The 26,035-nt window shown below is 37.3% G+C and overlaps 1 protein-coding gene and 1 non-coding gene across 2 annotated transcripts in view; one reads left to right on the top strand and one right to left on the bottom strand.

Annotated features, from left to right (window-relative positions):
• The window catches only part of PPIL4 (peptidylprolyl isomerase like 4), a 42,055-nt gene that overhangs the window by 9,845 nt on the left and 6,175 nt on the right, over nucleotides 1–26,035 (bottom strand). The window contains exons 2-11 of the mRNA XM_017505752.2: nucleotides 23,287–23,354; nucleotides 23,134–23,198; nucleotides 22,720–22,837; nucleotides 17,283–17,425; nucleotides 16,671–16,767; nucleotides 15,417–15,533; nucleotides 8,703–8,827; nucleotides 7,526–7,592; nucleotides 4,848–4,959; nucleotides 2,938–3,034 (exon numbers count right to left, since the gene is read on the bottom strand). Of these exons, the coding sequence (XP_017361241.1) occupies nucleotides 2,938–3,034; nucleotides 4,848–4,959; nucleotides 7,526–7,592; nucleotides 8,703–8,827; nucleotides 15,417–15,533; nucleotides 16,671–16,767; nucleotides 17,283–17,425; nucleotides 22,720–22,837; nucleotides 23,134–23,198; nucleotides 23,287–23,354 (1,009 nt within the window). The remainder of the gene's footprint in view (nucleotides 1–2,937; nucleotides 3,035–4,847; nucleotides 4,960–7,525; nucleotides 7,593–8,702; nucleotides 8,828–15,416; nucleotides 15,534–16,670; nucleotides 16,768–17,282; nucleotides 17,426–22,719; nucleotides 22,838–23,133; nucleotides 23,199–23,286; nucleotides 23,355–26,035) is intronic.
• Nucleotides 2,478–2,539, top strand: LOC119467864. The gene has a single exon (XR_005196503.1). It is a non-coding gene; the product is annotated as a U7 small nuclear RNA (small nuclear RNA).

Raw genomic sequence — 26,035 nt, 5'->3', positions numbered from 1 at the left:
TTCTTAAATGATGGATCACATGAAAGAAGACAGCATTCCACCTCAGCCTTCCTATCTCCCATATTAGTGTCGCAGCTTTAATGTCACTTTTTTCAGTGTTGAGGGTATTCTCTAACCTCTTGCCCCCTATTATGAGTCCCAAATCCCTTTGCAATATTTCTTTGCAATAGTTTAGACATATTTAGTTAATGGTAATTACTCTATGTCTGTTCTTTTTCCCCACTCTAACAATAAAATGTAAGCTCTGGCCAGGCACAGTGGCTCACACCTGTAATCCCAGCACTTGGGGAGGCCGAGGCAGGCGGATCACAAGGTCAAGAGATCGAGACCATCCTGGCCAACAAGGTGAAACCCCATCTCTACTAAAAAATACAAAAATTAGCTGGGCGTGGTGGCATGCACCTGCAGTCCCAGCTACTAGGGAGTCTGAGGCAGGAGAATGGCTTGAACCCAGGAGGTGGAGGATGCAGTGAGGCAAGATCGCGCCACTGCACTCCAGCCTGGTGCCTGGTAATGGAGTGAGACTCTGACCAAAAAAAAAAAAAAAAAAAAAAGTAAGCTCTATGTGCACAGGAACTGAATACCTTCCATTGCTAAACTGAGTATGTGATAGATGCTAAATAAGTACCTGTAAGATGACTTGTCATACTCTCAAGACTCTTGTTATATTTCTTTTTTTTCAAAAGCATTGGCAACAAAAGCCAAAATAGACAAATGGGATTTAATTAAACTCCAGAGCTTCTGTACAGCAAAAGAAACAATCATTAGAGTGAACTGACAACCAAGAGAATGGGAAAAAAATCTGACAATCTACACATCTGACAAAGAGCTAATATCCAGAATCTACAAAGAACTAAAACAGATTTATAAGAAAAAAACAAACCAACGAACCAACTCAACAGTGGGCAAAGGATATAACTCTCGTTACATTTCTTGCTTCCTCACTTGCCCACTATCTTGTACCTACCACTAAAATCAACAGTTTTAGAAGACATCAAATCCCTCCCTTTGAATAAAACACAAATTTGTGAGCTCACTGCCCTCTTTTCTCCAGTTTCTTCCCTGAGGCCTAGTTGGGCCAAGTTACTTCCTTCTCCTACTTCCATTTTTGATTGTTCTTATTAAGAATCTATATTTACAGTAATTTCTTTCTCTCAAGACCCATAAAGTAGATGCCACCATGCCTCAATTGACTGACGACAACTTATCTGCACATCAGATTATCCCCTAATGGCATTTCTCTGTCTATATCAACATCAGAAGGCTAGAAGCTACACTATTCCATATAGGTATATGTGTGGTTGTTTCAATTAATTAAAATTAAAGAAAACTTAAAATTCCCCATCTTCTAGCTACAGTTATTAGTAAAAAGCCTAAATTTAATTTCAAAGATTTAGTAAATAAATCTCAAATGTATTCCATTCACACCTTTTATGATTTAAAGCTTTCAATCATATGCCCTTAAATGTTAATATTTTCAGACCAAATCCCAGCTTCTTGTTTGTTCTGTCTGCATATGAAAGCCTCTCCTCATGCTGATTTTACCAGCTTCCTTCACTTTATCCAGCTCTAACACCTCACAATGCTTTATGCATTGTAGACAGTCAACACATTCTTAAAACATGAATATAGACCAGGTCAACCTGATAGTCATCTTTCTTGATGAGTACTTGGAAAAGAAATGTCTACCTAACATGTATGGAAAAAAAATTCCTGAAATACCAATAGAAACTAGGAAACAAAGACACCATTTACCAGAAAGAATCACAAAAGAAAGAACTTTGGCATTGTTTGGAGTGATATATTTATAACGGGAAAAATTAGTGAACAAATTAAAATGTCATAATATAAACAGTATCTTTCGGCTGGGTATGGTGGCTCATGCCTGTAATCCTAGCATTTTGGGAGGCTGAGGCGGGCGAATCACGAGGTCAGAAGATCAAGACCATCCTGGCCAACATGGTGAAACCCCGTCTCTACTAAAAATATAGAAATTAGCTGGGCGTGATGGCACACACCTGTAGTCCCAACTACTTGGGAGGCTGAGGTAGGAGAATTGCTTGAACCCAGGAGGCAGAGATTGCAGTGCACTCCAGCCTAGTGACAGAGCGAGACTCCATCTCAAAAAAAAAAAAAAAAAAAAAAAAAAGCCACTACATTTCACTGCTTTTTACATGTCTCAATCTAAAACTTGGAAGAACCTGAAGTAAATGGTCAAGTCAATGGATTTCTTTTTAATCCTACAAAAGTGAACTCTTGCACTCAGTAGAAGCCCAATAAATGTGTGTTGTTTAAATTATAATATACTACACAAAAAGAAGTATCCTAATTTTGTAACAGAGAACAATAGGATTTTGTTATCTACATAAGAAAGTTAAACATAAGAGTGGTTAGCACAAAGGATTCAGCTTAGCAATAATAAATTTCTGATTATGGGGAATAAAAAACATTAAAATTACATACAGAAAATACAAGGCTAGTGTTACAGCTCTTTTAAAATTTGTCTAGCAGGCTTTCCAGTTTTTGTAGGAAAGCCCCCCAAAAAAGAAATTACAAATCTTACCTGAAGATCTGCTGAGAATATGCTAAGTAGGAAAGTACTTAACCTAGGGTAGGAAGGTATTGATAAAAGAATTAGGCTACAGATTTCTTTCAACCTTCACTTTTTCCATACACTAGAGTATAGTGGAAAAGCAAAGTATATGTAAGATCTTGAAAAGAGATGATAGCACTGAAATGTCCTTTGACATGATAAAAACATAAATTAAATTTTAAAAAAAGAAAAGAGATAATGATTAAGTTACTTCCTCACAAACAATCTGGATTCAGGAAGTTTGTCTTCTATAGCTTTTGTGGCTTTTGATAACACATCACACAGAACTCTACACATAGCAGATTGTCAATATATATTAACACACTGATTCTTGGTAAGGATACTCCTGTTTGGGCTTTACTTTATCTTTCAGAACCAAATTAGATGGTTTATCCTGTTCTTTTTCATATTCCTTGAAATCACTCTTGGTGTATTTCCCACCTATTTATTAAAAAAAGAAAAAAAAAGAGCTTAGTAAAAAAAAAAACCACCTAGTCAATCAAGAACAATAATTATTTTACAAAAGGTGTAAGAGCTATTTTATAAATGGCATATATCGAGAGACAGAAAAAGGGAATAGAAGAATCAGAGTAATTCCATCTCCATTACTAATTTATCTGAAATCAGATATCCATTTTGCTAGGTAGCCACATGCTGCCACCTAACGACATATGTGAATATTACAACATCAAACTTTCAAATAAATTACCCACAAATGGAGTGTTCAAGTAGAGCGACTGAGTCCATGACAATATTAAGTCCAATGGAAAATGGAGAATTTGGGACCTGAGTTTAAGATCTGAAAGACCAGGTTTGGAAGAAGTGAGACTTTAAGAGACCTTTTCAGATTTAACAAGGGATACTCTGCTGCCAAATGGCAACTTCCTTGCCTACTTCAGTCACATTAATAATTTCTTCCTTCTCTCAACTCCCATAAAGTAACAGAGTCCACCAAACAATTCAGCAATTCACAACTAGTGTTTTTCTTTCTTACTAAAAACAGACCAAAAAAAAGTTCATTAAAATCATGGGAAATAAGTGTTATAGAAAAATAAAGTAACCCTAAAGTTCCCAGTAAAATTTAGCATTACATGTGAGTAACTATCAAAGTAAAACCTTTTAAAAACACTACATAAAAAACCGAAAACTTATTTCAACATACAAGAGACCCAACTTTAAGACTGACATGCTACCAGGAATTTATTTGACATATGTATATGTATATGTGGGAAATGTAATATGTATAGGGGTAAAACACTGCTACGGACATGAAAGAGTAAAAATTTAGAAAACTTATTAATATGACTGGTTCATTTTATATACTCACATGAACTGATTTCTTAGATACACTGTTAAGTGAAAAATGCAAGGTACAAAAACCGTATGTATAGACTGCATCCTTTGTATTTTCCTTTTTAAAAGGAGAAAATCATATATATATATATATGCATGCAGATATATATTCAAAGACTATAGGGGAAAATTAGTACCAATAGGTAATAATGGTTGCCCCGGAAGAAATTAGATATGAGGAGCAGGAATGAATGAGACTTTTATCTACCTTTTCATGGACCTTTTCTATTTTGCATCATATGACAACTAAAACAAACTTTAAAAAATTTAAGTTGTGTACCTAAAAAACTCAAACCACCATAAAGTCAAAATAATTACTTTGGAAACATATCATGTCTGCAGTGGATAATTATTAGTAGTTTATAATACAGTCAAACATAGAAAATATAATTTTTGATCAGTTTAAAATATATACACACACACACACAAACACACTCTACCTCAGTTTCTAGACAGCAGGTTTGTAAAATTATAAATGGCAGAAGTTACATGAATTAATATTTCTCCTAATTATCAGCACTCAATCAAAGGCTCACATAAGCATGAAAAGCAGAACAAAAATAAGACCAGGAGCAGTGGCTCACGCCTGTAATCCCAGCACTTTGGGAGGCCGAGGTGAATGAATTACCTGAGGTCAGGAGTTGGAAACCAGCCTGACCAACATGGTGAAATCCTGTGTCTACTAAAAATACAAAACTTAGCTGGGCATGGTGACACGTGACTGTAATCCAGCTACTTGGGAGGCTGAGGCATGAGAATGGCTTGAACCCGACAGACAAAGATTGCAGTAAGCCAAGATCACGCCACTGCACTCCAGCCTGAGCAAAAGAGTGAGCCTCCATCTCCAAAAAAACAAAAGAAAGAAAGCAGAGCAAACACAAAAGAAGATAAACCATCATACCTTTTCCTTTCCATTTAACCTTTGCAACAGACTGGCTAAAATCCACATGTATTCTTCTGTCATCTATAAGTACATTGTCCATTTTGAAGAACGCTTTCTCACAATCTTCTTCCTGATAATAATTATAAAAACTCAAACATAAATCTTTACGGAAAAGATTTCTGTAGCTAGAATACTGAAAATACAAAAAATTTGTTGTTACAAAAATTAATGTTGAATACTTATTACACACCAGATGCTGTTAAATGCTTTGTATCTATTATCTCAAATAACTCTGGTAACAGCCCCTTGAAGTACTATCTAATATGATCTCCATTTTCTGAATGAGAAAACATACATTTAGAGAAGCGTTGAAGTTGTTGGCAAGGGTCAGAGCCAGGATTTTAAAGAGGCAGTTCGACTGCAGTAGACAGATAAATACACACTTAATGACTGTATTATACAAGTTCACAATTTTTTTTACTCAAAATCCAAAAACATCCTGAAAAGTGAAAGTTGTTTTCATAAGTTTGGTGTTAAAATTTATTTGGCAGCAACACTGGACCTAATGGTAGGTTACGACTTTTTTTTAATCCACTTAGTATGAATATTCATTTGTTTCACTGCAGAAATACTTCTGTGATGGCTTATGAAATGCTGATCCAGAGGATATTACATAATCACGGATGTAATATGTATGTGTGTGTATGCATACACACAGTATTACCTTTCTGAATTCTGTAAAATTCTAAATTAGGAAGCCTGCTTATTTTCAGTGGTTTTAGGTAACAAACTGTAAGCCTGCAATACCAAGGACTGTGCTACACAAGAATCCTTCCTGTCAGTAGCTTCCCAACTCTAAATCCCTGTTTCTGACACTGACAGTGACATATTTCAACTCAGCACTGGTCAATTTTCTTTTATATTCCTGGAAACTTATTCTTACTAGAGATAATCCAAAGAGAAACAGGTAAAATAGTTATATTTATTAATTACATGTGTCAAAAATAAAATTAATTATTAACTCATGAAGGTACAAAGTTTTATTCATCTTTGTAACTACATCATTTAGAACATCATATGCCATGGTATCTAAAACATAGGTAATCAGTGTACGTTTCATGAATCTGATTATTTTCAGGCAACTATAATTCTATCACCATGCCATTTCTGCAAAAAGAAAGTGCTCAGATCACTTTTTCAGGAGGATAGTATTTGCAAATACTCAATTTACTTACACCTAAATAATTGTTAAGAAATCTCTTCAAAATTAAGAAACTGATTCAAAAATATATATATATAAATTCAAAAGTCAAAAACAGCTATCACAATCTTCAAAAACAACAAAGTTAGAAGACTCACACTGTAAGTTATCAAGACACTATAAACCTACAGTGATTAACACAATATAACAGTGGTATATGAATAGACAAATATATCAGTGCAACAGTATAGCATCTAGAAACTTTATACATATATGGATACCTGATTTATAACAAAGGTAGTACTACAGAGCTGTGCAACAGGACAACTTTTTAATTATTTTCATCAGTAGAGGCCTCAGAGAAAAGGACAACCTTTTAAATAAATGGTACTGAGTATCACTTGGCAATCCAAGAAAAACGAAATGATGTAATACCCATACACAAAAAGCATTTTACAGAACTGAATGGAAAACAATTTCACAACATAAATTCTGAAAATAATACAGGAGAATATCCTCAAGTCTTTGAAGTAGGCAAAGATTTTTTAAATAGACCATTAAAAAAAAAAGAAAAATATTGACAAACTGAACCATTAAAATTAGAAATTTATTTATCAAAAGACACCATTAAGAAAGGAAAAAGGGGGCCAGGGGTGTTAGTTCACACCTGTAATCTCAGCACTTTGAGAGGCCGAGGCAGGCAGATCACAAGGTCAGGAGTTTGAGACCAACCTGGCCAATATGGTGAAACCCCGTCTCTACTAAAAGTACAAAAATTAGCTGGGCATGGTGGTGCACACCTGTAATCCCAGCTACTCAGGAGGCTGAAGCAGAAGAATCACTTGAACCTGAGGGGCAGAGGTTGCAATAAGCCGAGATTACGCCACTGCACTCCAGCCTGGGTGACAGAGCAAGACAAAAAAAAAAAAAAAAAAAAAAGAGTCCATGAAGGCCTTTACCTAGTTCTACAGACTGGCTGGCTGTAATAGCTCATGCCTGTAATCCCAGCACTTTGGGAGGCCAAGGTGGGCAGATCTTTTGAGGTCAGGAGTTCAAGACCAGCCTGGCTAATATAGTGACACCCCATCTCTACTAAAAATACAAAAAAAATTAGCAGGGCATGGTGATGGGCACCTATAATCCCAGCTACTTGGGAAGCTGAGGCAGAAGAATCTCTTGAACCCAGGAGGTGAAGGTTACAGTGAGCCAAGACTAGGCCATTGCATTCCATCCTGGGTGACAGAGCAAGACCCTGTCTCAGAAAAAGTTTTAAAGATATTTTCATGCAGATTGTACCTGAACCTAAAGTAAAAGTATGGATATTAACATCAATAGATGTTGGATTTATCCCCAATATGAATACAATAAAGTTAATTTTGAGGAGTGCCAAAAGAAAGGGAGATTCTAGAAACTAGAAAAAGTTCTACAATTTTTCATATTTTAATATCATATAAAAGCAAATAAATACCAAACTTATGTCTGTATTATGACATACCTTTTCGAATTCAATAAAAGCATAACAGAGGGACTCTCCTGTCTTCCAGTCCCGGATAACTTCACAACTGAAAGAAAGTATTTTAAAGTGACTTAAAAAAAAAAAAAATGGGGGGTTGGGGAGAAACCATTCACTCTCACTCTTCAAAACTTAAGAAGAAATAAGTCAGTTATTACAAGGCAAAGTTAAATTCATAGATTTTTTCCAAATTTCTTTAATAACAATTCTTTTTTAAAAAATAGTTCACCAAACCAGTAACTAAATTATCTAAATTCTACTCTAAATGCCCTATGCAGGCCTACAGTCCTAAATTCCGTTAAGCACTGAAGGAAAAATAAAAATATTTAATTTTCATTTGGCAAAATGAAACTGCTAAAGATTTTTTAAATCATAACATTTTTCTAGTCCAAATATAGATGAATTCTAGAATATTTAATATTACTTTAGAATAATGTATGCATATTCATACATATGTTTAGTAAGTTTAAGCTTTGAGATTTTTGATTTTTAATAGTCAAATTAATAGCTCAAATTTAACACTGTAAGCACAATGTTAATTACAAAACTAATATACCATAATAACCAAGTGAAAAGGCCAATAAGCTGGAGTTGAAAGCACCTGGCTTGTCCCTTTCCCCAAGTGTCATAAATCTCGTTTTAAAAACCTGAAATGAAAGGAAACCCTAAATATAATACTTTTTAATCAATGACAAAATAGTCCCCTTCCTCACAGACATACTAATTTCACAGACTTTTTTCATTTATGCAGGGAAAATTAGCCAAAAGGAAAATTTTGGAAAATTTAGTTTTAAATTAATTTTGACATAAATTGCTGTTAATCCTAGGAGTTAAATGAGATAAATATTTTAAATATTAAAGAAGGCTGTTAACGCATATTACAAAACTAGATTTAAATTGTTCCTTTCATTTCCTGTTTTAGAGAGAAAATGTGTGGGGAGTGGGAGATTCAACTATTTACCTCTATATGTGTCTGTATATATGTATGTACACACACACATATACACTTTTCTTCCCTACTGTCCAAAGACTCACCTGTAAAAATTAACCAGTACAAAATTCACCTAGAATTCACAGAATCATCAATATATGTCATTAGAAAACCACCAACTAATACCTCTTTTTTCCAAATTTCTCTTTAACTAATTCTAATGATTACCTTCTTATTGGCCCAAATCTAGAGAATATTATTTCCAGATCCTCATCTGTGGTCACTGGGTTCAATTTACACACAAACAGCACGTTTTCTGGAGGTTTAATATCTGCATCAGGTAGGTCTCCCACCTAAATTATAAACAAACAAAAACATAAATCCATTCCTGTTTAGTTTCCATTCTATATCTTATCCAATCCCCACAATGTTGATTTCCTTAAAACATCTAAGTTTATATTATACACTCCAGGCTCTGGAAAAGAAATCCAAATAAGATTTCAAAATTTGAACTATTCTGTTGCTATTCTTAACAATATTAATAGTATTGTTAATAGCTAATATAGGTCATACTTTGTGTGAATATTGCTTGGGACTTCAGATATATTACACTAATTTTTTAAACAATTTTAAACACAGTAAAGTCACTGAGTGTGGTGGCCCACGCCTATAATCCCAGCACTTTGGGAGGCCAAGGGGGGTAGATCACTTGAGGTTAGGAGTTCAAGACCAGCCTGGACAACCTGGTAAAACCCCATCTCTACTAAAAACACAAAAATTAGATGAGCGTAGTGGTGTGCACCTGTAGTCCTAGCTACTTGGGACGCTGAGGCAAGGAGAATTGCTTAAACCCAGGAGGCAGAGGTTGCAGTGAGCTGAGATAACACTGCACTCCAGCCTGGCTGACAGAGATTGAGATTCCATCTCAAAAATAAATAAATATAATAAATAAATAAATAAGTAAATGAAATGAAGACAAGTAAAGTGAAATTTTAAAAAGTTAAACAAGTAACTTGCCCAAGGTCACACAGTGGTAAATGCTGGGATTTGAACCTATATTTATCTGTCTTCAAAGCCCAATTTTACCCCTACTTTTCCTTTCTTCAAGTATTTGATACATTTTTTAAAGGGTAAGAATTTATGTAAAATACATGTAAGTAATAAAGCATTAAAAATAAAAATCACTATGATGCTACCACCTAGCTTAAGAACTAAAATGTCGCCTGATCCCATTCTCCCACTGCCTACTTATCAGGGACAATGAATACTCTGCTTTTTGGTTTTCCTTTTTAGTCACTTCTTTGTATATCATCAGAATTTTGCCACATATGCATGCAACTCTATGCAATATATTGTTTAGTTTTGCTTGTTTTTGAACTTTTGAAAAATATAATCATACTGAAGCTAGGCTTCTGTGATTTGTAATGCCCAATTCTTTCCACATTATTGTTCAATATGGAATAGTAACAATTCCTGGATAATGTTTCTAGCTTTGGCCTTCTACTTCAGCCAAACTAAAGTCAATTTCACAATCAACTAGGACAATGAACACAGCATGTCACTTCCTACTGAAGAACCACTGAGGGTGACAGTAAAAGAGAACCATGATGATGGTATTGGTCTTACTATGGGAAAACTGTATTTCCCATGAGCCCATAGATAGGGCAATAATATTCCTTTATACATATATTCAAACACTCTCTCACAGATGATTTCTGAAAAGATCACCTGCAAAGTGTCTCCTATTGAATAAACACAACCTTCCCCCCGCAAAATCTTGAAAATAAAAAACGGTGAGAAGCAACAGAGCCAGTAAATCTGCTCAATGCTTCTGAAGTCTATCAGAAGACAACATTATGTCCAATAAGAAGTATCTGCCAGGCATGAGAACTCACGCCTGTAATACCAACACTTTTGGAGGCTGCGGTGGGAGGATCACTTGAAACCAGGAATTTGAGACCAACCCAAACAACATACTAAGACCTTGTCTCTATAGTAAATTTAAAAATTAGCCAGGCATGGCAGTGTGAGTAGTTCTAGCTACTCAGAAAGTTGGGTGGACACTTGGGTCCTGGAGGTTTTGAGGCAGCAGTGAGCTATGATCACATCACTGTACTCCAACCTAGGAAACAGAGTGAGATCCTGCCTCTAAAAAAGAAAAAAAGAAAGAGTATCAAAACACAGAAAAAGAAGAGCAAATTAGGAAAAATCCTCCAAAGCACCTATAATGGCAGAAAGAAAGCACAAATGAGAAAAAAAGTTAATGAGTCAAAAAAGAGGTTGCTATACTACTTAGTCAAAGCTAACTTTAAAGTACTATTAGGAAATTTAAACATTCATAAAAGCTATGAGGTTCAAAACCTTAAACATTCACAAAAGCTATGAGGTTCAAAACCTATTTGCAAAATACTAGCTGAGGCTGGTAACAGTGGCTCACACCTGTAAGCCCAGCGCTTTGGGAGGCTGAGGTGAGGGGATCACAAGGTCAGGAGTTCGAGACCAACCTGACCAACATGGTGAAACCCCGTCTCTACTAAAAATACAAACATTAGCCAGGCATGGTGGCATGCATCTGTAATCCAAGTACTTGGTAGGCTGAGGCAAGAAAGCTGCTTGAAGCTGGGAGGCGGAGGTTGCAGCAAGCCAAGATCATGCCACTGCACTCCAGTCTGGGTGACAGAGCAAGACTCTATCTCAAAAAAAAAAAAAACACTAGCTGAATTATCACTGCATTATAAACAAATGTAAATAAAGAGAAACAGATGTTCTTAGAAAAGAGAAGATGAAACATGTTAATAAAAATCAAAAGGACACAGAATCACCTTTTAGAATGACTAAAATCCAAAACAATACCACCACCAAATGCTGGCAAGGATATGAGGCAAAATAAACTCATTTATTGCTGATAGGAGTGTAAAATGTAAAGCCACTTTGGAAGAACAGTTTGGCAATTTCTTACAAAGTGAAATCATTCAATCCAGCATCTGAACTAGGAGTTTACCTAGGTATTTACTGAAATGCATTGAAACTTTATGCCTACACAAAAATCTGCATGCAAATGTTTACAGCAGCTTTATTCACAATTGCCAAAACTTGGGAAAAAACCAAGGTATCTTTTAATAGGTAAAAAATAAACAAGCTGTGATACATCCATACAATTAAATATTACTTAGCAATGAAAAGAAATGAGCTATCAGCCATGCATGGTGGCTAATGCCTGTAATCCCAACACTTTGGGAAGCCAAGGCAGGAGGATCACTTGAACCTAGGAGTTCAGGATCAGCCTGAGCAACATAGGTGAGACTCCATCTCTACAAAAACACTGTTAAATTAGCTGGGTATGGTGGTGTGTGCCTACAGCCCCAGCTATTCAAGAGGCTGAGGCAGAAAGACTGCTTGAGCTCAGAAGTTCAAGGTTATAGTAAGCTATGATAACACCACTGCACTCTAGCCTGGGTGACAGAGCGAGATTTTGTCTCAAAAAAAAAAAAAAAAAAAAATTAAACACAAAAAAAAAAAAAAAAAAAAAAAAAAAGAAATGAAATCCCAGGTGGGCAAGAGGGTGAGACAGTCTCTACAAAAAAATAAAATTAGCCGCACATGATTGGCACGCGCCTGTGGTTCCAGCTACTTGGGAGGCTGAGATAGGAGGATTACTTGAACCTGGGAAGTCAGGGTGCAGTGAGCCATTATTGCACCACCGCACTCCAGTTTGTGCAACAGAGCAAGAACCTGTCTTAAAAAAAAAAAGAAAAGGAAGAATGGGAGTGAAGGAAGGAAAAGGAAAAGGTGAGGAAAGGAGAGGAAGGAGGGAGGGAGGGAGAGAGGAAGGAAGGGAGGAATAGTAGAATCTTAAATGCATACTGCTAAGTGAAAGAAGACAGTCTGAAAAGGCTACATGCTCTATGATTCCAACTATATGATACTTTGAAAATACCAAAAATATATAAGCAGTAAAAACATCAGTAGTTGCCAAAAACTGGGTGTTGGGGGTAGAGATGAACAGGTAGAGCCCAGGGGATTTCTCAGTGAAACTACCCTGTATGATCCTGTAAGGGTAGATAAATGTTATCATACATCTGTCAGTTCCACAGAATGTACAACACAAAGCTTAAATTCTAAAGCATACCATAAATTTTAGTTAATAATGTATCAATATTGGCTCATCAATTGTTAACAAACATATCACAATAATGCAAGAATGAGGGACAGAGGGAGTACATAGGAACTCCCTGTAGTTTCTATTCAATTTTTCTATAATCCTAAAATTGCTCTACAAATTGTCTATTTATTAAAAGCAAAACCAAAAAAGGAATCCATGAATCAACACTGATAATGAATGGATAGATAAGAGTTAAGAAGGGAGGGCTCAGCCAGGCACGGTGGCTCACGCCTGTAATCCCAGCACTTTGGGAGGCTGAGGCAGGCGGATCACAAGGTCAGGAGTTTGAGACCAGCCTAACCAACACGGTGAAACCTTGTCTCCACTAAAAATATAAAAATTAGTCGGGTGTGGTGGCAGGCACCTGTAATCCCAGCTACTCAGGAGAATTGCTTGAACCAGGAGGCAGAGGTTACAGTGAGCAGAGATCGTGCCATTGCACTCCAGCCTGGGTGACAGACAGAGACTCCCTCTCAAAAACAAGAAGGGAGGGCTCTTCTTACAGTAGAATGCAGACTGGTAATTGATTAAAGAGTGGTGGAGTTGGGAAATAACCAATTTGCACTTAACCAGAGTCAAGACTGGTGCAGTCAGGAATCACGAATGGCTGAGAAATTTATGGGGGAAATTTGACAAGGAACAAGACAGTTGAAATATCTCAAAGTGTCTAGCCACAGATTATCTATTGGAGACACTGGGCAGTGGATTACCATGATGAAGTAACCAAAATTACCATCGAGGAACTTATGAATATTGTAGACCTCCAGATGTGACATCTGAGAAGGACAGAACATCACTCATGTACTATTTTGGCTGTGGGTGCATAACCTGAATCTAATCATGAGGCAAGGGTAGATAATCCTAAATTGAAAAATATTCTGTTGGCTGGGTGCAGTGGTTCACACCTATAATCCCAGCATTTTGGGAGGCTGAGCCAGGTGGATCGCCTGAGGTCAGAGTTTGAGATCAGCCTGGCCAGCATGGTAAAACCCCGTCTCTACTAAAAATACAAAAATTAGCTGGGTGTGGTGGCAGGCACCTGTAATCCCAGCTACCCAGGAGGCTGAGACAGGAGAATCGCTTAATCCTGGGAGGTAGAGGTTGCAGTGAGCCGAGATCACGCCATTGCCCTCCAACCTGAGCAACAGAGCAAGACAACGTCTCAAAAAAAAAAAACAAAAAAAAAGAGCAAAGAAAAATATTCTATAAAATAAATGCAACAGATGATAAGTCATGAGCTGGATTCTAGTCTGGAGGAGGAAACGATTATAAAAGCATATTATTAAAACAACTGTCAAAATTGGAATATAAATTAATTTCTGTCACTTTTAAATTTTCTGATTTTGATAACTACACTGTGAATATGTATATATTGTTATACACATTGAATACTGTTGCTCTTAGGAAATACACACTGACTAAGTGGTAAAGGGAAATGATAGGCAACTTACTATCAAATAGTCCAGAAAAAAATATGTGTGTTTATGTGCTTGAATAATCAGAGAGAGAGAAAAAGAGAGAATCATAAAACAAATGTAGCAAAATGTTAAAAACTGGTGAATGTGGGTAAAAGGTATACAGAAGTTCTATGTATTTTCCAAAAATTTGAAACTTGTGAAAACAAGTTTTTAAAAGTATGTTAATCTATTTTCTTCTGGCATAAATTTCCAAAGTGTTGCTACTGAAAAGTCTGATAACAATCTAAATTCATTCCCTTATAAGTAACTTACTGTTTCTGCCAAGTTGCTCAACATATCTTTCTTTCAAGTGCAGTAATTCTCTTAGAATTTGTCTTGGTGTTAGTTGTTCAGGGTCAATACTCTGAGATGCACAATGTGCTCATTAAAATGTATATTTTCTTTTTTTTTTAAATTTCAGTAAAGCTTTCTTGAACTACAGCCTTTACTATTTGTTCATTCAGACACGTGATAGTAATAGAAACTTAAGCGTGGGCAACACAGCGAGATCTTGTCCCTACCAAAAAATTTAAAAATTAGCAGAGCATGGTGGTGTGCAACTGTGGTCTCAGCAACTCAGGAGGCTGAGGCAGGGGCAATGCTTGAGCTGAGGAGTTGGAGGCTGCAGCGAACTATGGTCATATTGCTGTACTCAAGCCAGAGAAACAGAGTAAGACCGTGTCTCTACAAAATAATAATTAAATAAATAAACTTTAAAATAGACTACAAATCTGAAAGTTCTATTATATAAAATAATAAAAACTTTATTATCTATTCATTCAAATATTTATTATCTATGATATGACAGGTATGTCCATTCTACAAAAATACGAAATGGAAAATAATACCAAGTAGGTCAATTAATCATCTACTGAATTATTGTTCCTCAAATGACTTCATGTTGTTAGTTACATGGAGAATGTATTTTAGAGTGCTCAGTTTCCACCCATTATTTTCCCCTACAACTACCATTCTGTTTAATCTTAACACTTGAGTGGTACAATGAAGAACTATTCTTTAATATACATAAAACTCAGCCCACTAAACACTCTTTAAAAATGAGATGAATATTAAACAACTAAAATTCAATTAATAAATTAGAGATCCACTTCCCATTGTTTAAAAAGGCACTTAGCACTATATTGACAGTACAGCCAAATTTATTTTCATCTGCATTATTATGCCATACCTAATTTAAACCAGAAAAAAATCATAACTAAATTTTTAATATTTTAAGACTACCAAAGAGCCAGGAATAAACACTCAATTAGTATTATTAAATATATTACAGAACAATTATTTGAACAAAGATAATTATCTTACCATCTCTAAAAGTATAGCCTGAGTTTTAGCCTCTTTTTCTGCCTTTATTTCTTCTACTTCCTCAGCTGATCGTCCTTTGAAATCATCAATTTCTTCATCTGCTCCTATTCGACCACTCTGTAAGGCAGAAGTTACTGACGTATATATTTAAAGAATTTTTTAAAAATCTGAGAAACACAGAAGACGTACTTTATTCTTAGTTATATCAAATATGCTAAAACAGCAACTGATCAAGGCTGCAGTGAGCTACAATCACGCCACTGCACTCCAGCCTGGGTGACAGCATGAGATCCTATCTCTTATAAAAAATTTTAACAATTAAACAGCAACTGAGACAAACTTATAAACCTCCAAAATTGATTTAAATTAATTCTAAAGTATTAGCCAAAGTGGGCTTCTGTTAAAATCAAAATAGGCCAGGCGCAGTGGCTCATGCCTATAATCCCAGCACTTTGGGAGGCTGAGGCAGGTGGATCACTTGAAGTCAGGAGTTTGAGACAAGCCTGGCCAATATGGTGAAACTCTGTCCCTACTAAAAATACAAAAATTAGCCAGGCATCGTGGCACATGCCTATAATCCCAGCTACTCAGGAGGCTAAGGCACACAAGAATCACTTGAACAAGGGAGGCCGAGGTAGCAGTGAGCCACTGCACTCCAGCCTGGGCAACAGAGCTGAGACTCTGTCTCAAAAAAAAATAATAATAAAAATAAATATTTATATGGACACTATTATCCAATTCTAACGGCTGAATGAAGAGAAATAATCTTAGAATTAAGCACCAATCCCAAACATAAAGACAAATTCAGCTTTGAGGAAGCCTCACAAACAGAAATTTATACCTTGAAGTATGTGAGGGAAAAGTCTGTGCTGTTCCACAGAGATTTCTGGGTTCTAGCCTGGCTCCAGAGTATCCCCAGTTGAAAAGTTACCTCACAAGATGATAGTTTAATTTGGCCTCAAAAACTCCTAAACTAGTTAGATGACAAGAAAAACACTTCCTAAGGTGTGCATGAAAGCTTCTAGAACTGAGATTGTCCCAGTAGAAAAGAAACTGAAGAAAGGAAATTAGGGAAATGAGAAGATAGCCAGAAAAATTAGTATCTCTATGGAAAAGAAAAAGAACTCTAAACTTGTTCTAGTATAATTAAGCAGAATAATAATTCGAAAAAATTAACTTTAATAGATGAAAAAAATAAATCCATACAAACCATTAATATGAATGTACATTTAATGACAAGGGGGCTTTACTTACATCTAATTGTTCCCTTGTAGGTTCTGGTGATCGATCAGGGATTAATAAATCAGGAGGGTCGTCAAATGGATCATCTAAAATCACCGTATGATTTATCCTTACAAAATAAATCCAAGTCAAATGTTACATTTAAGTTATTTCAGAATCCATATTTTATTAGATTACAACAAATTACTTGATTATCTCTAATGCCAAAAAAAACCCGTACTGCACATGGATATTACTAACCTAGATATACTTTCACAATGAGTGTTACTGTTCTGCATTGAGTGATACCATATTTATTACCCTGCATTACTTTAAGATGTAAACTAATATAACTGTCTAAATTTTAGTACTTTTGCCCCATTTCTCAATTAAAAAACTAAATTAAAGCATTAATAATTCCTCCAAACATTAAGTAATTATAAATAAATAATTAGTATAAGTATAAAAATACAAAAGATCCTTTTTATTATAAAGATTCTTATAGACTTATATTAATTCACCTTTTGGAATTAGAATTATCCAGAAACCAGTCCTATGCATACTGTTCCTATCCATATCACTATGTGTCAAACATCTCAATATGAAAATATTCTAGTACATTCAGATAGTAAATTGTAACCACACCTGATATCCTGATATGGTACAAAGTCCTTGTCAACAAAGGTCTCATTAATTTTCTTAATTATGTCCATTCCTTCTGTCACCTCACCAAACACTGTATGGACACCATCAAGGTAATCTAGATTTTCTCCTGTAGTGATGAGAAACTATACAGAAAGACACATAATAAATACCAAAAAAAAAATTACTTAACTCAAACTGAAATCAGTTACAGACTGACAAAAAAAAAAACAAAAAAGTAAGAGTCCACATTTACTGCACGAATTCTTACACACTTGTTACTAGAACTAAGTAAAAAGTACAAAGCTTATGCAGGCATACCTCATTTTATTGCGCTTTACAGATAGTGCATTTTTTACAAGTAAAGATTTCCAGCAACCATGTATTAAGTCTATTATTGGTGCCACTTTGCCAAAAGCATATGCTCATTTCATGTTTCTGGCTCACATTTTGGTAATTCTCACAAGATTTCAAACTTTTTCATTACTATGATATCTGTTATTATGATCTGTAATCTCTGATCTTGCTACTGTAATTGTTTTGGGGGACCACAAACTTGCCCATATAAGACGGTGAACTTCATCTATAAATGTTGTATGTGTTCTGACTACTCCACCAACCAACCATTCCCATCTTTCTCCCTCTCAGTGATCCCTATTCCCTGAGACACAACAATATTGAAATTAGGCCAATTAACCCTATAAGAGACTCTTAAGTGTTTTTTTTGTTTGTTTTTTTTTGTTTTTTTTTCCAGACAGAGTTTCACTCGTTACCCAGGCTGGAGTGTAATGGCGCGATCTCGGCTCACCGCAACCTCCGCCTCCCGGGTTCAGGCAATTCTCCTGCCTCAGCCTCCCGAGCAGCTGGGACTACAGGCACGTGCCACCATGCCCAGCTAATTTTTTGTATTTTTAGTAGAGACGGGGTTTCACCATGTTGACCAGGATGGTCTCGATCTCTTGACCTCGTGATCCACCCGCCTCGGCCTCCCAAAGTGTTGGGATTACAGGCGTGAGCCACTGCGCCCGGCAATATGAAATATTCTTGCCAAAAACATTAGATCTAAATCTCATCAAGGCTCTAAAGCTGAAGAACAACTTATAGGAAACAGAGGGCATAAAGGAATATGTTAATGGACACAGTAAATAATCAGTCAAATCCAAAACAAGAGAAATTCTACAAGACAAAGGACCCAGACTCTTTCTCAAATTTTTTTCAAGAAAAAAAAGGGGGAGAACCAANGGGGTTTCACCATGTTGACCAGGATGGTCTCGATCTCTTGACCTCGTGATCCACCCACCTCGGCCTCCCACAGTGCTGGGATTACAGGCTTGAGCCACCGTGCCCGGCAAGTGTTAAAGTAAAAGGAAGGGTGGCACATCTCTCACTTTAAATCAAAAGCTAAAAATGATTAAGCATAGTGAAGAAGGCATGTTGAAAGCCGAGATAAGCCGAAAGCTAGGCCTCTTGTACCAAACAATAGCTGAGTTGTAAATGCAAAGAAAAGTTCTTGAAGAAAATTAGAAGTGCTATTCCAGTGAACACATGAATAATAAGAAAATGAAACAGGCTTACTGCTGATACGAAGAAAGTTTTAGTAATCTACATAGACCGTCAAACCAGCCACAACGATCCCTTAAGCCAATGCCTAATTCTAAGCAAGCCCTAACTTTCTTCAATTCTATAAAGGCTGAGAGAGGGGAGGTAGCTGCAAAAGAAAGTTTCAAGCTAGCAGAAGTTGGTTCATTAAGTTTTAAAAGAAAGGACAGGTGCAGTGGATTACTCCATCACAAACGAACAAGCAAATATTTTAAGGAAAGAAGCTGTCTTCATAATTTAAAGGTACAAGGTGAAGCAGCAAGTGCTGACATAGAAGCTGCAGCAAGTTATCTGGAAGATCTAGCTAAGACCACTGATGAAGACGACTACATGAAATAACAAATTTTCCATGTAGATGAAACAGCCTTATATTAGAAGATGATGCCACTTAGGACTTTCATAGCTAGAGAGGAAAAGTCAATGCCTAGCTTCAAAGCTTCAAAGGAGAAGCTGACTCTTCTGTTACATGCTACTGCAGCTAGTGATTTTAAGTTGAAACCAATACTCAAAAATCTTAGGGCCCTTAAGAATCATGCTAAATCTATTCTGCCTGAGCACTAGAAATGGAACACAGCCTGGATGATAGCATATCTGTTTACAGCAAGGTTTATCAAATATTTTAAGATCATTGTTGAGACCTGCTGCTCAGAACAAAGATCCTTTTTAATACTACTGCTCTTTTAATAAGAAATCCTTTTAAAATATCACTGCTCATCGACAATATTCCTGGTCACCTAGGAGCTCTGATGGATATGATGGAAATTAACATTGTTTTCAGCTCTGCACAGTGGCTCACACCTATAAACCCAGCACTTTGGGAGGTTGAAGCAGGCAGATCACTTGAGGCCAGGAGTTCAAGAACAGCCTGGCCAACATGGTGAAACCCTCATCTCTACTATAAACACAAAAAATTAGCCAGGTGTGGTGGTGCATGCCTGTAATCTCAGCTACTCAGGAGGCTGAGGCAAGAGAATCATTTGAACCTGGGAGGCAGAGGTTGCAGTGAGGCAAGACTGCACCACTGTATCCCAGCCTGGGTGACAGAGTGAGACTCTGTCTCAAAAAAAAAAAAAAGAAAATATTGTTTTCATGCCTGCTAACATAAAATCCATTCTGTAGCTATGGATCAAAGAGTAATTTCCACTTTCAAGTATTATTATTTAAGAAATACAGCCTGACATGGTGGTGTGCACCTGTAGTACCAGCTACTCAGGAGGCTGAGATAGGAGGATCACTTGAGCAACGTAGTGGGACCCCATCTCTAATAATAAAAATTTAAAAATATATTTTGTAAGGCTATAGCTGCCATAGATGGTGATTCCTCTGATGGATATGTGCAAGTAAATTGAAAAACCTTCTGGAAAAGATCACTATTCTAGATGTCATTAAGAACATTCGTGATTTGTGGGAGGAGGTCAAAATATCAACATTAACAGAAGTTTGGAAGAAGTTGATTCCGACCCTCATGGATGACTTTGAGTGGCACAAGACTTCAGTGAAGGAAGTAACTGCGAATGTGGTGGAAATTGCAAGAAAATGAGAATCGGAGGTAGAGCCTGAAGATGGGACTGAATGCTGCAACCTCATAACAAAATGCGAACAGATGTGGAGCTGCTTCTTAAAAATGAACAAACAAAGTGTTTTTTTTCCCCCTTTTTGAGAAAAAGTCTTGCTCTGTCACCCAGCCTGGAGTGCAGTGGCTCGATGTCAGATCACTGCAACCTCCAGATCCCAGGTTCAGCCTCCCAAGCAGCTGGGACTACAGGCATGTACCACCATGCCTGGCTAACTGTTGTATTTTCAGTAGTGATGGTGTTTCACCACATTGGTCAGGCTAGTCTCGAACTCCTGACCTCAGGTGATCCACTTGCCTCAGCCTCCCAAAGTGCTGGGATTACAGGTACGAGCCATCGTGCCTGGCCAAGTAGTTTCCTGAGATGGAATCTACTCCTGGTGAAGATGCTATGATCATTGTTGAATGACAACAAAGGATTTAGGATATTACATAAACTTGGTTGACAGAGCAGTAGCAGGATTTGAGAGGACTAACTTCAATACTGAAAGAATTCTACTGTAGGTAAAATGCTATCAAACAGCATCTTATGATACACAGAAATCTTTCATCAAAGGAAGAGTCCATCAACATGGCAAACTTCTGTTGTCTTTCACCCAGCCTGGAGTGCAGTGGTGCAATCACAGTTCACTGCACCCTTGGCCTCCTGGGCTCAAGCGATCCTCTCACCTCAGCTTCCCAAGAAGCTGGAACTACAGGCATGCACCACCATGCCCAGCAAATTTTTGTATTTTTTTGTGGAGATGGGATTTTCACCACGTTGCCCGGGCTGGCCTGGAAATCCTGAGCTCAACTGATCTGCCTGCCTTGGCCCCGCAAAGTACTGGGATTACAGACGTATGCCACTGAGCCAGTCTGTTGTCTATTTTTTTTTTGAGATGGAGTTTTGCTCCATTATTCAGGTTGGAGTGTAATGGCATGATCTTGGCTCACTGCAACCTCCGCCTCCCAGGTTCAAGTGATTCTCCTGCATCAGCTTCCCGAGTAGCTGGGATTACAGGTGACTGCAACCACGCCTGGTTAATTTTTGTATTTTTAGTAGAGACGGTGTTTCACTATGCTGGCCAGGCTGGTCTCAAACTCCCAACCTCAGTCAATCCGCCCAGCTCTGCCTCCTAAAGTGCTGGGATTACAGGTGTGAGCCACTGCACCAGGCCATGTTGTCTTATTTTAAGAAACTGCCACAGTCACACCAAACTTCAGCAATCACCACCCCGATTAGTCAATGGCCATCAACATCAAGGCAAGACCCTTCACCAGCAAAAAGATTATAATTTACTGAAGGGTCAGATGATCAGAAGCATTTTTTAGCAAAAAATAAAGTATTTTTTGGCCAGGCATGGTGACTCATGCCTGTAATTCCAGCACTTTGGAAGGCCGAGGCAGGCAGATCACCTGAGGTCAGGAGTTTGAGACCAGCCTCGCTAACATGGTGAAATGCCACCTCTACTGAAAATACAAAAATTAGCCGGGTGCAGTGGTGTGCGCCTGAGGCAGGATAACTGCTTGAACCCGGGAGGCAGAGGTTGCAGTGAGCCATGACCACACCGCTGTACTCTAGCCTGGGCAACAAAGACTCCAACTCAAAAAATAAAAAGAGTATTTTTAAATTAAGGTGTATACATTTTAAAAGACATAATACTATTGCACACTTAAGAGACTGCCATATGGTGTAAATGTAACTTTTACATGCATTGGGAAACCAAAAAACCTGTGACTTGCTTTACTGCGGTATTCGCTGTATTATGCTGGTTTGGAAGCAAACCCACAGTATCTCCAAGGTATGTCTGTATATAAAACATCAACACATACAAAGATGTCCCCTTGATTGTTTAAAATACTTGGACAAGCCATGACTCAACTTCATATGTATACAGCAGAAAATACAAGTACCTACTCTAATGGGGTTGTTGGGAGAATTAAACAAGGTAAGGAATGGAAGGTACTCTGCATAACATTTTTAAAAAATTAAGAAATACTGAAAAATGAGTCACAAATGTGAACAGTGATAATCATGGAGAATGGAGTTGTAGGTAATGTTTTTCTTTGTATTTCTGTATTTTCTCAAGTCTTCACAATGGGAATGCCTTACATTTAAAAGAAGAAAATAATGTTTTTTAATATAGAAAAATGTGCATTTTTTTCCCTAACACATATTTCTGATTGAAACCCTCTGAGCCTTACTGGATAGTTTTAAAAGATACCTCTGTGGGCTCCTTCCAGTCCTTCATTTCTAAGCAAAGCTCATATTCTCACTCATTTCCTAACCTGAGATCCATGTTGATCACTGCCATTGTTCACCATGGACACTGTGCCTTTCTTCTTATGCTTAATTCTTGGGACTTTTTCTGCCTCAAAAAAGCTTGCTTGATCACCATACAGTTGGCTGAAAATAAGGTTATAAAATGTAAGTACTCTCAAAATGAAATACAGAAGCACTAGTAACATATAGGGTTACCAATTATTTCTTTACAGAAATGACACCAGGATTCAAAATATTCCTCTTTTTTGCTAGACATTTAGAGAACTTTAAGAAAAAAAATATATAAATTTGAACGACATTTTAAAATGTAGATTGAAGCATGAGCAATTATATTTTTCCTCATTTAAGAATAAAAGAACTTGTTCTGCACTTCCAGAGGTTAAAAAAAAAAAAAAAAGAAGAAGAATAAAAGAACTTACCCAAAAATAGACTCTCCTCCACGGCCAGTCCCTGTAGGATCACCAGTTTGTATGATAAAATCCCTCTGTAATATGCAAGATTCTTTGTTAATTCAAAGAGTTTGTTAGATAGTTCCAATAACAAAGGAAATGACTTAGTATCTACCAACTCACCTGTACATTGTGAATAAGGCAATAATTGTAATATTTTATTTTGCACAATTTCAAGAAATTCAAGCAGGCTGAAAGAAAGAAAGTACAAAATTTATCACAGTAATCCACAAATACATTTTTAAATAAGGAAAAGCAAAGTAAAATGTAATTTCTAAATTACCATTAAGAGAAAAAAAAAAGTCAAATGTCCAAAACTATAAAAAAGGGCAATAGGCCTGGCGCAGTGGCTCACACCTGTAATCCCAGCACTTTGGGAGGCTAAGGTGGGCAGATCACTTAAGATCAGGAGTTCAAGACCAGTCTGGCCAACACAGTGAAACCCCATCTCAACTAAAAATCCATACAAAATTAGCCAGGCATGGTGACAGGCACCTGTAATCCCAGCTACTTGGGAGGCTGAGGCAGGAGAATCGCTTGATCCCAGGAGGCAGAGGCTGCAGTGAGCCAAGATAGCACCGCTGTGCTCCAGCCTGGGTGACAAAATGAGACTTACCTCAAAAAAAATAAACTAAGGCTGGGCATGGTGGCTCATGCCTGTAATCCCAGCACTTTGGGAGGCCAAGGCGGGCAGATCACCTGAGGTGAGGAGTTCAAGACCAGCCTGACCAACACGGAGAAACCCCCAACTCTATTAAAAATACAAAAGTAGCGAGGCATGCTGGTATATGCCTGTAATCCCAGCTACTCGGGAGGCTGAGGCAGGAGAATCACTTGAACATGGGAGGCGGAGGTTGCAGTGAACCAAGATCACGCCATTGCACTCCAGCCTGGGCAACAAGAATGAAACTCCAGCTCAAAAATAAATAAATTAAATTAAATTAAAGATCAATAATTGCTCTAGAGAGCAATTATTTTTAAGTCTAGAAAAAAAGCAACATATTTTAAGTTACCTTTTTTTTCTTTCATAGGATTTTTGGGGTATCTGGGCTAATACAGAAAATAGACACTTATCTGTGATAAGCAATCATTTACTGATAGATTGATTTTACTAGGAGAAAAAAGAACACTTAAAGAGCATATTGTAATAGTAACAGATCTAGCAGATCTAGCATAATATATAAAAATGGATACAGATTACATCAATTAGGAAAAAGTCAAACATCCAGGGTCAGTTTTTAAATAATAAACAGTCCTTTATAAAAAGCCATACACTGGCCAGGCGCAGCAGATCACGCCTGTAATCCCAGCACTTTGGGAGGCCAAGGCAGGAGGATCATGAGGTCAGGAGTTTGAAACCAGCCTGGTCAACATGGTAAAACCCAGTCCCTACTAAAGATACAAAACATTAGCTGGGCATGGTGGTGAGCACCTGTAATCCCAGCTACTTGGGAGGCTAAGGCAGCAGAATTGCTTGAACCCAGGAAGCGGAAGTTGTAGTAAGCAGAGATCGCGCCATTGCACTCCAGCTTGGGAGACAGGGAGAGACTCTGTCTCAAAATAAATAAATAAATATTTTTTAAAATAAAAATAAAAATCCATACATTTATCACGCACAACCTTTATCATGTAAATTAATCCTGCTTATCCAACAAACATTTACCGAGTACCTGCTAGATGGCTTGAGACTGCCATCACAAATGCCAGTAAACCATGGTCTCTGCTTCCAAAAAGTTCACAGTCTAGTCATGGAAAGACATGTTAACAAGTTCCTAAAGGCACTAAGTAAGAAACCGGACAGACAGTAAGATATATGAGGCAGTCCCTGCCCTCAAAAAGCTTATATTAAATTAGAGTCCTTACATTTGAACACAAGCAGTGTTCAAATTACATACTCAGCGTATCTATTTAATAACATGTGTGCCACTTAAATAGTAAAATGGTAAAAAGTAGTTTTAAAAATTCCACAAGAGTTCAAAAGACTGTTTCTGGCTAGGGAAATCAGAACACCTCAGGGAAGGTTAAGGCAAACATTAAAAGAACTACACTAGCAGAGTGAAGGGTGACCATTCTAAGTTTGGAAGACTGTGAAAAGGCCTGGAAGTGGGAATTTAAATGTTTTAAGGGTATGTAATAGTCTGGTATTACACAGCAATAGAGGATGAAAAGGCTGGAGAGATAAGATGGGACTAGCTGCTCAAGAGTGTTGAATATCAGTCCTGCAGTTGTTTTTCTTAATATATTTCTGGGCTTCCTGTTAAACGGGAGTGGTCCTTTTACCAGAAAACAAAAATAATGGATTTGGGCAATGATCATCAATGGCTGTCAAAACATTAAGTCTTTCATCAAAATCTGATGATTACAACGGTAACAAGGCCGCCGGGTATGGGGGCTCATGCCTATAATCCCAGCACTTTGGGAGGCCAAGGCGGGCAGATCATGAGGTCAGAAGATCGCGACCAGCCTGGCCAACATGGTGAAACCCCATCTCTCCCAAAAATACAAAAATTAGCCAGGCATGGTGGTGCGTGCCTGTAATCCCAGCTACTCAGGAGGCTAAAACAGGAGAATCACTTAAACCAGGGAGTCAGAGGTTGCAGTGAGCGAGATGGTGCCACTGTACTCCAGCCTGGCAACAGAGTGAGACTCCATCTCAAAAAAAAAGAAAGAAAGAAGAAAGGAAAGAAAGAAAAGAAAAGAGAAAAGAAAAGAAAGAAGGAGCAACAAGGCCATAACGTATTGGCCAATTTTAACATCACAAAAAGAGCCAACCAGACATCAAGTGCCTCCTGAACGTGATGCAGCTGAAAGTACACACTATCTTAATATGAAATATTCTTTTTTTTTTTTTTTTTTTTTTGAGACGGAGTTT

This window comes from Cebus imitator, unplaced genomic scaffold (genome assembly GCF_001604975.1).
Source record: "Cebus imitator isolate Cc_AM_T3 unplaced genomic scaffold, Cebus_imitator-1.0 Scaffold341, whole genome shotgun sequence".
Classification (NCBI taxonomy): Eukaryota; Metazoa; Chordata; class Mammalia; order Primates; family Cebidae; genus Cebus; species Cebus imitator.
Note: the sequence above shows the minus strand (reverse complement) of the source record. Positions and strands in the feature narration are given on the sequence as shown.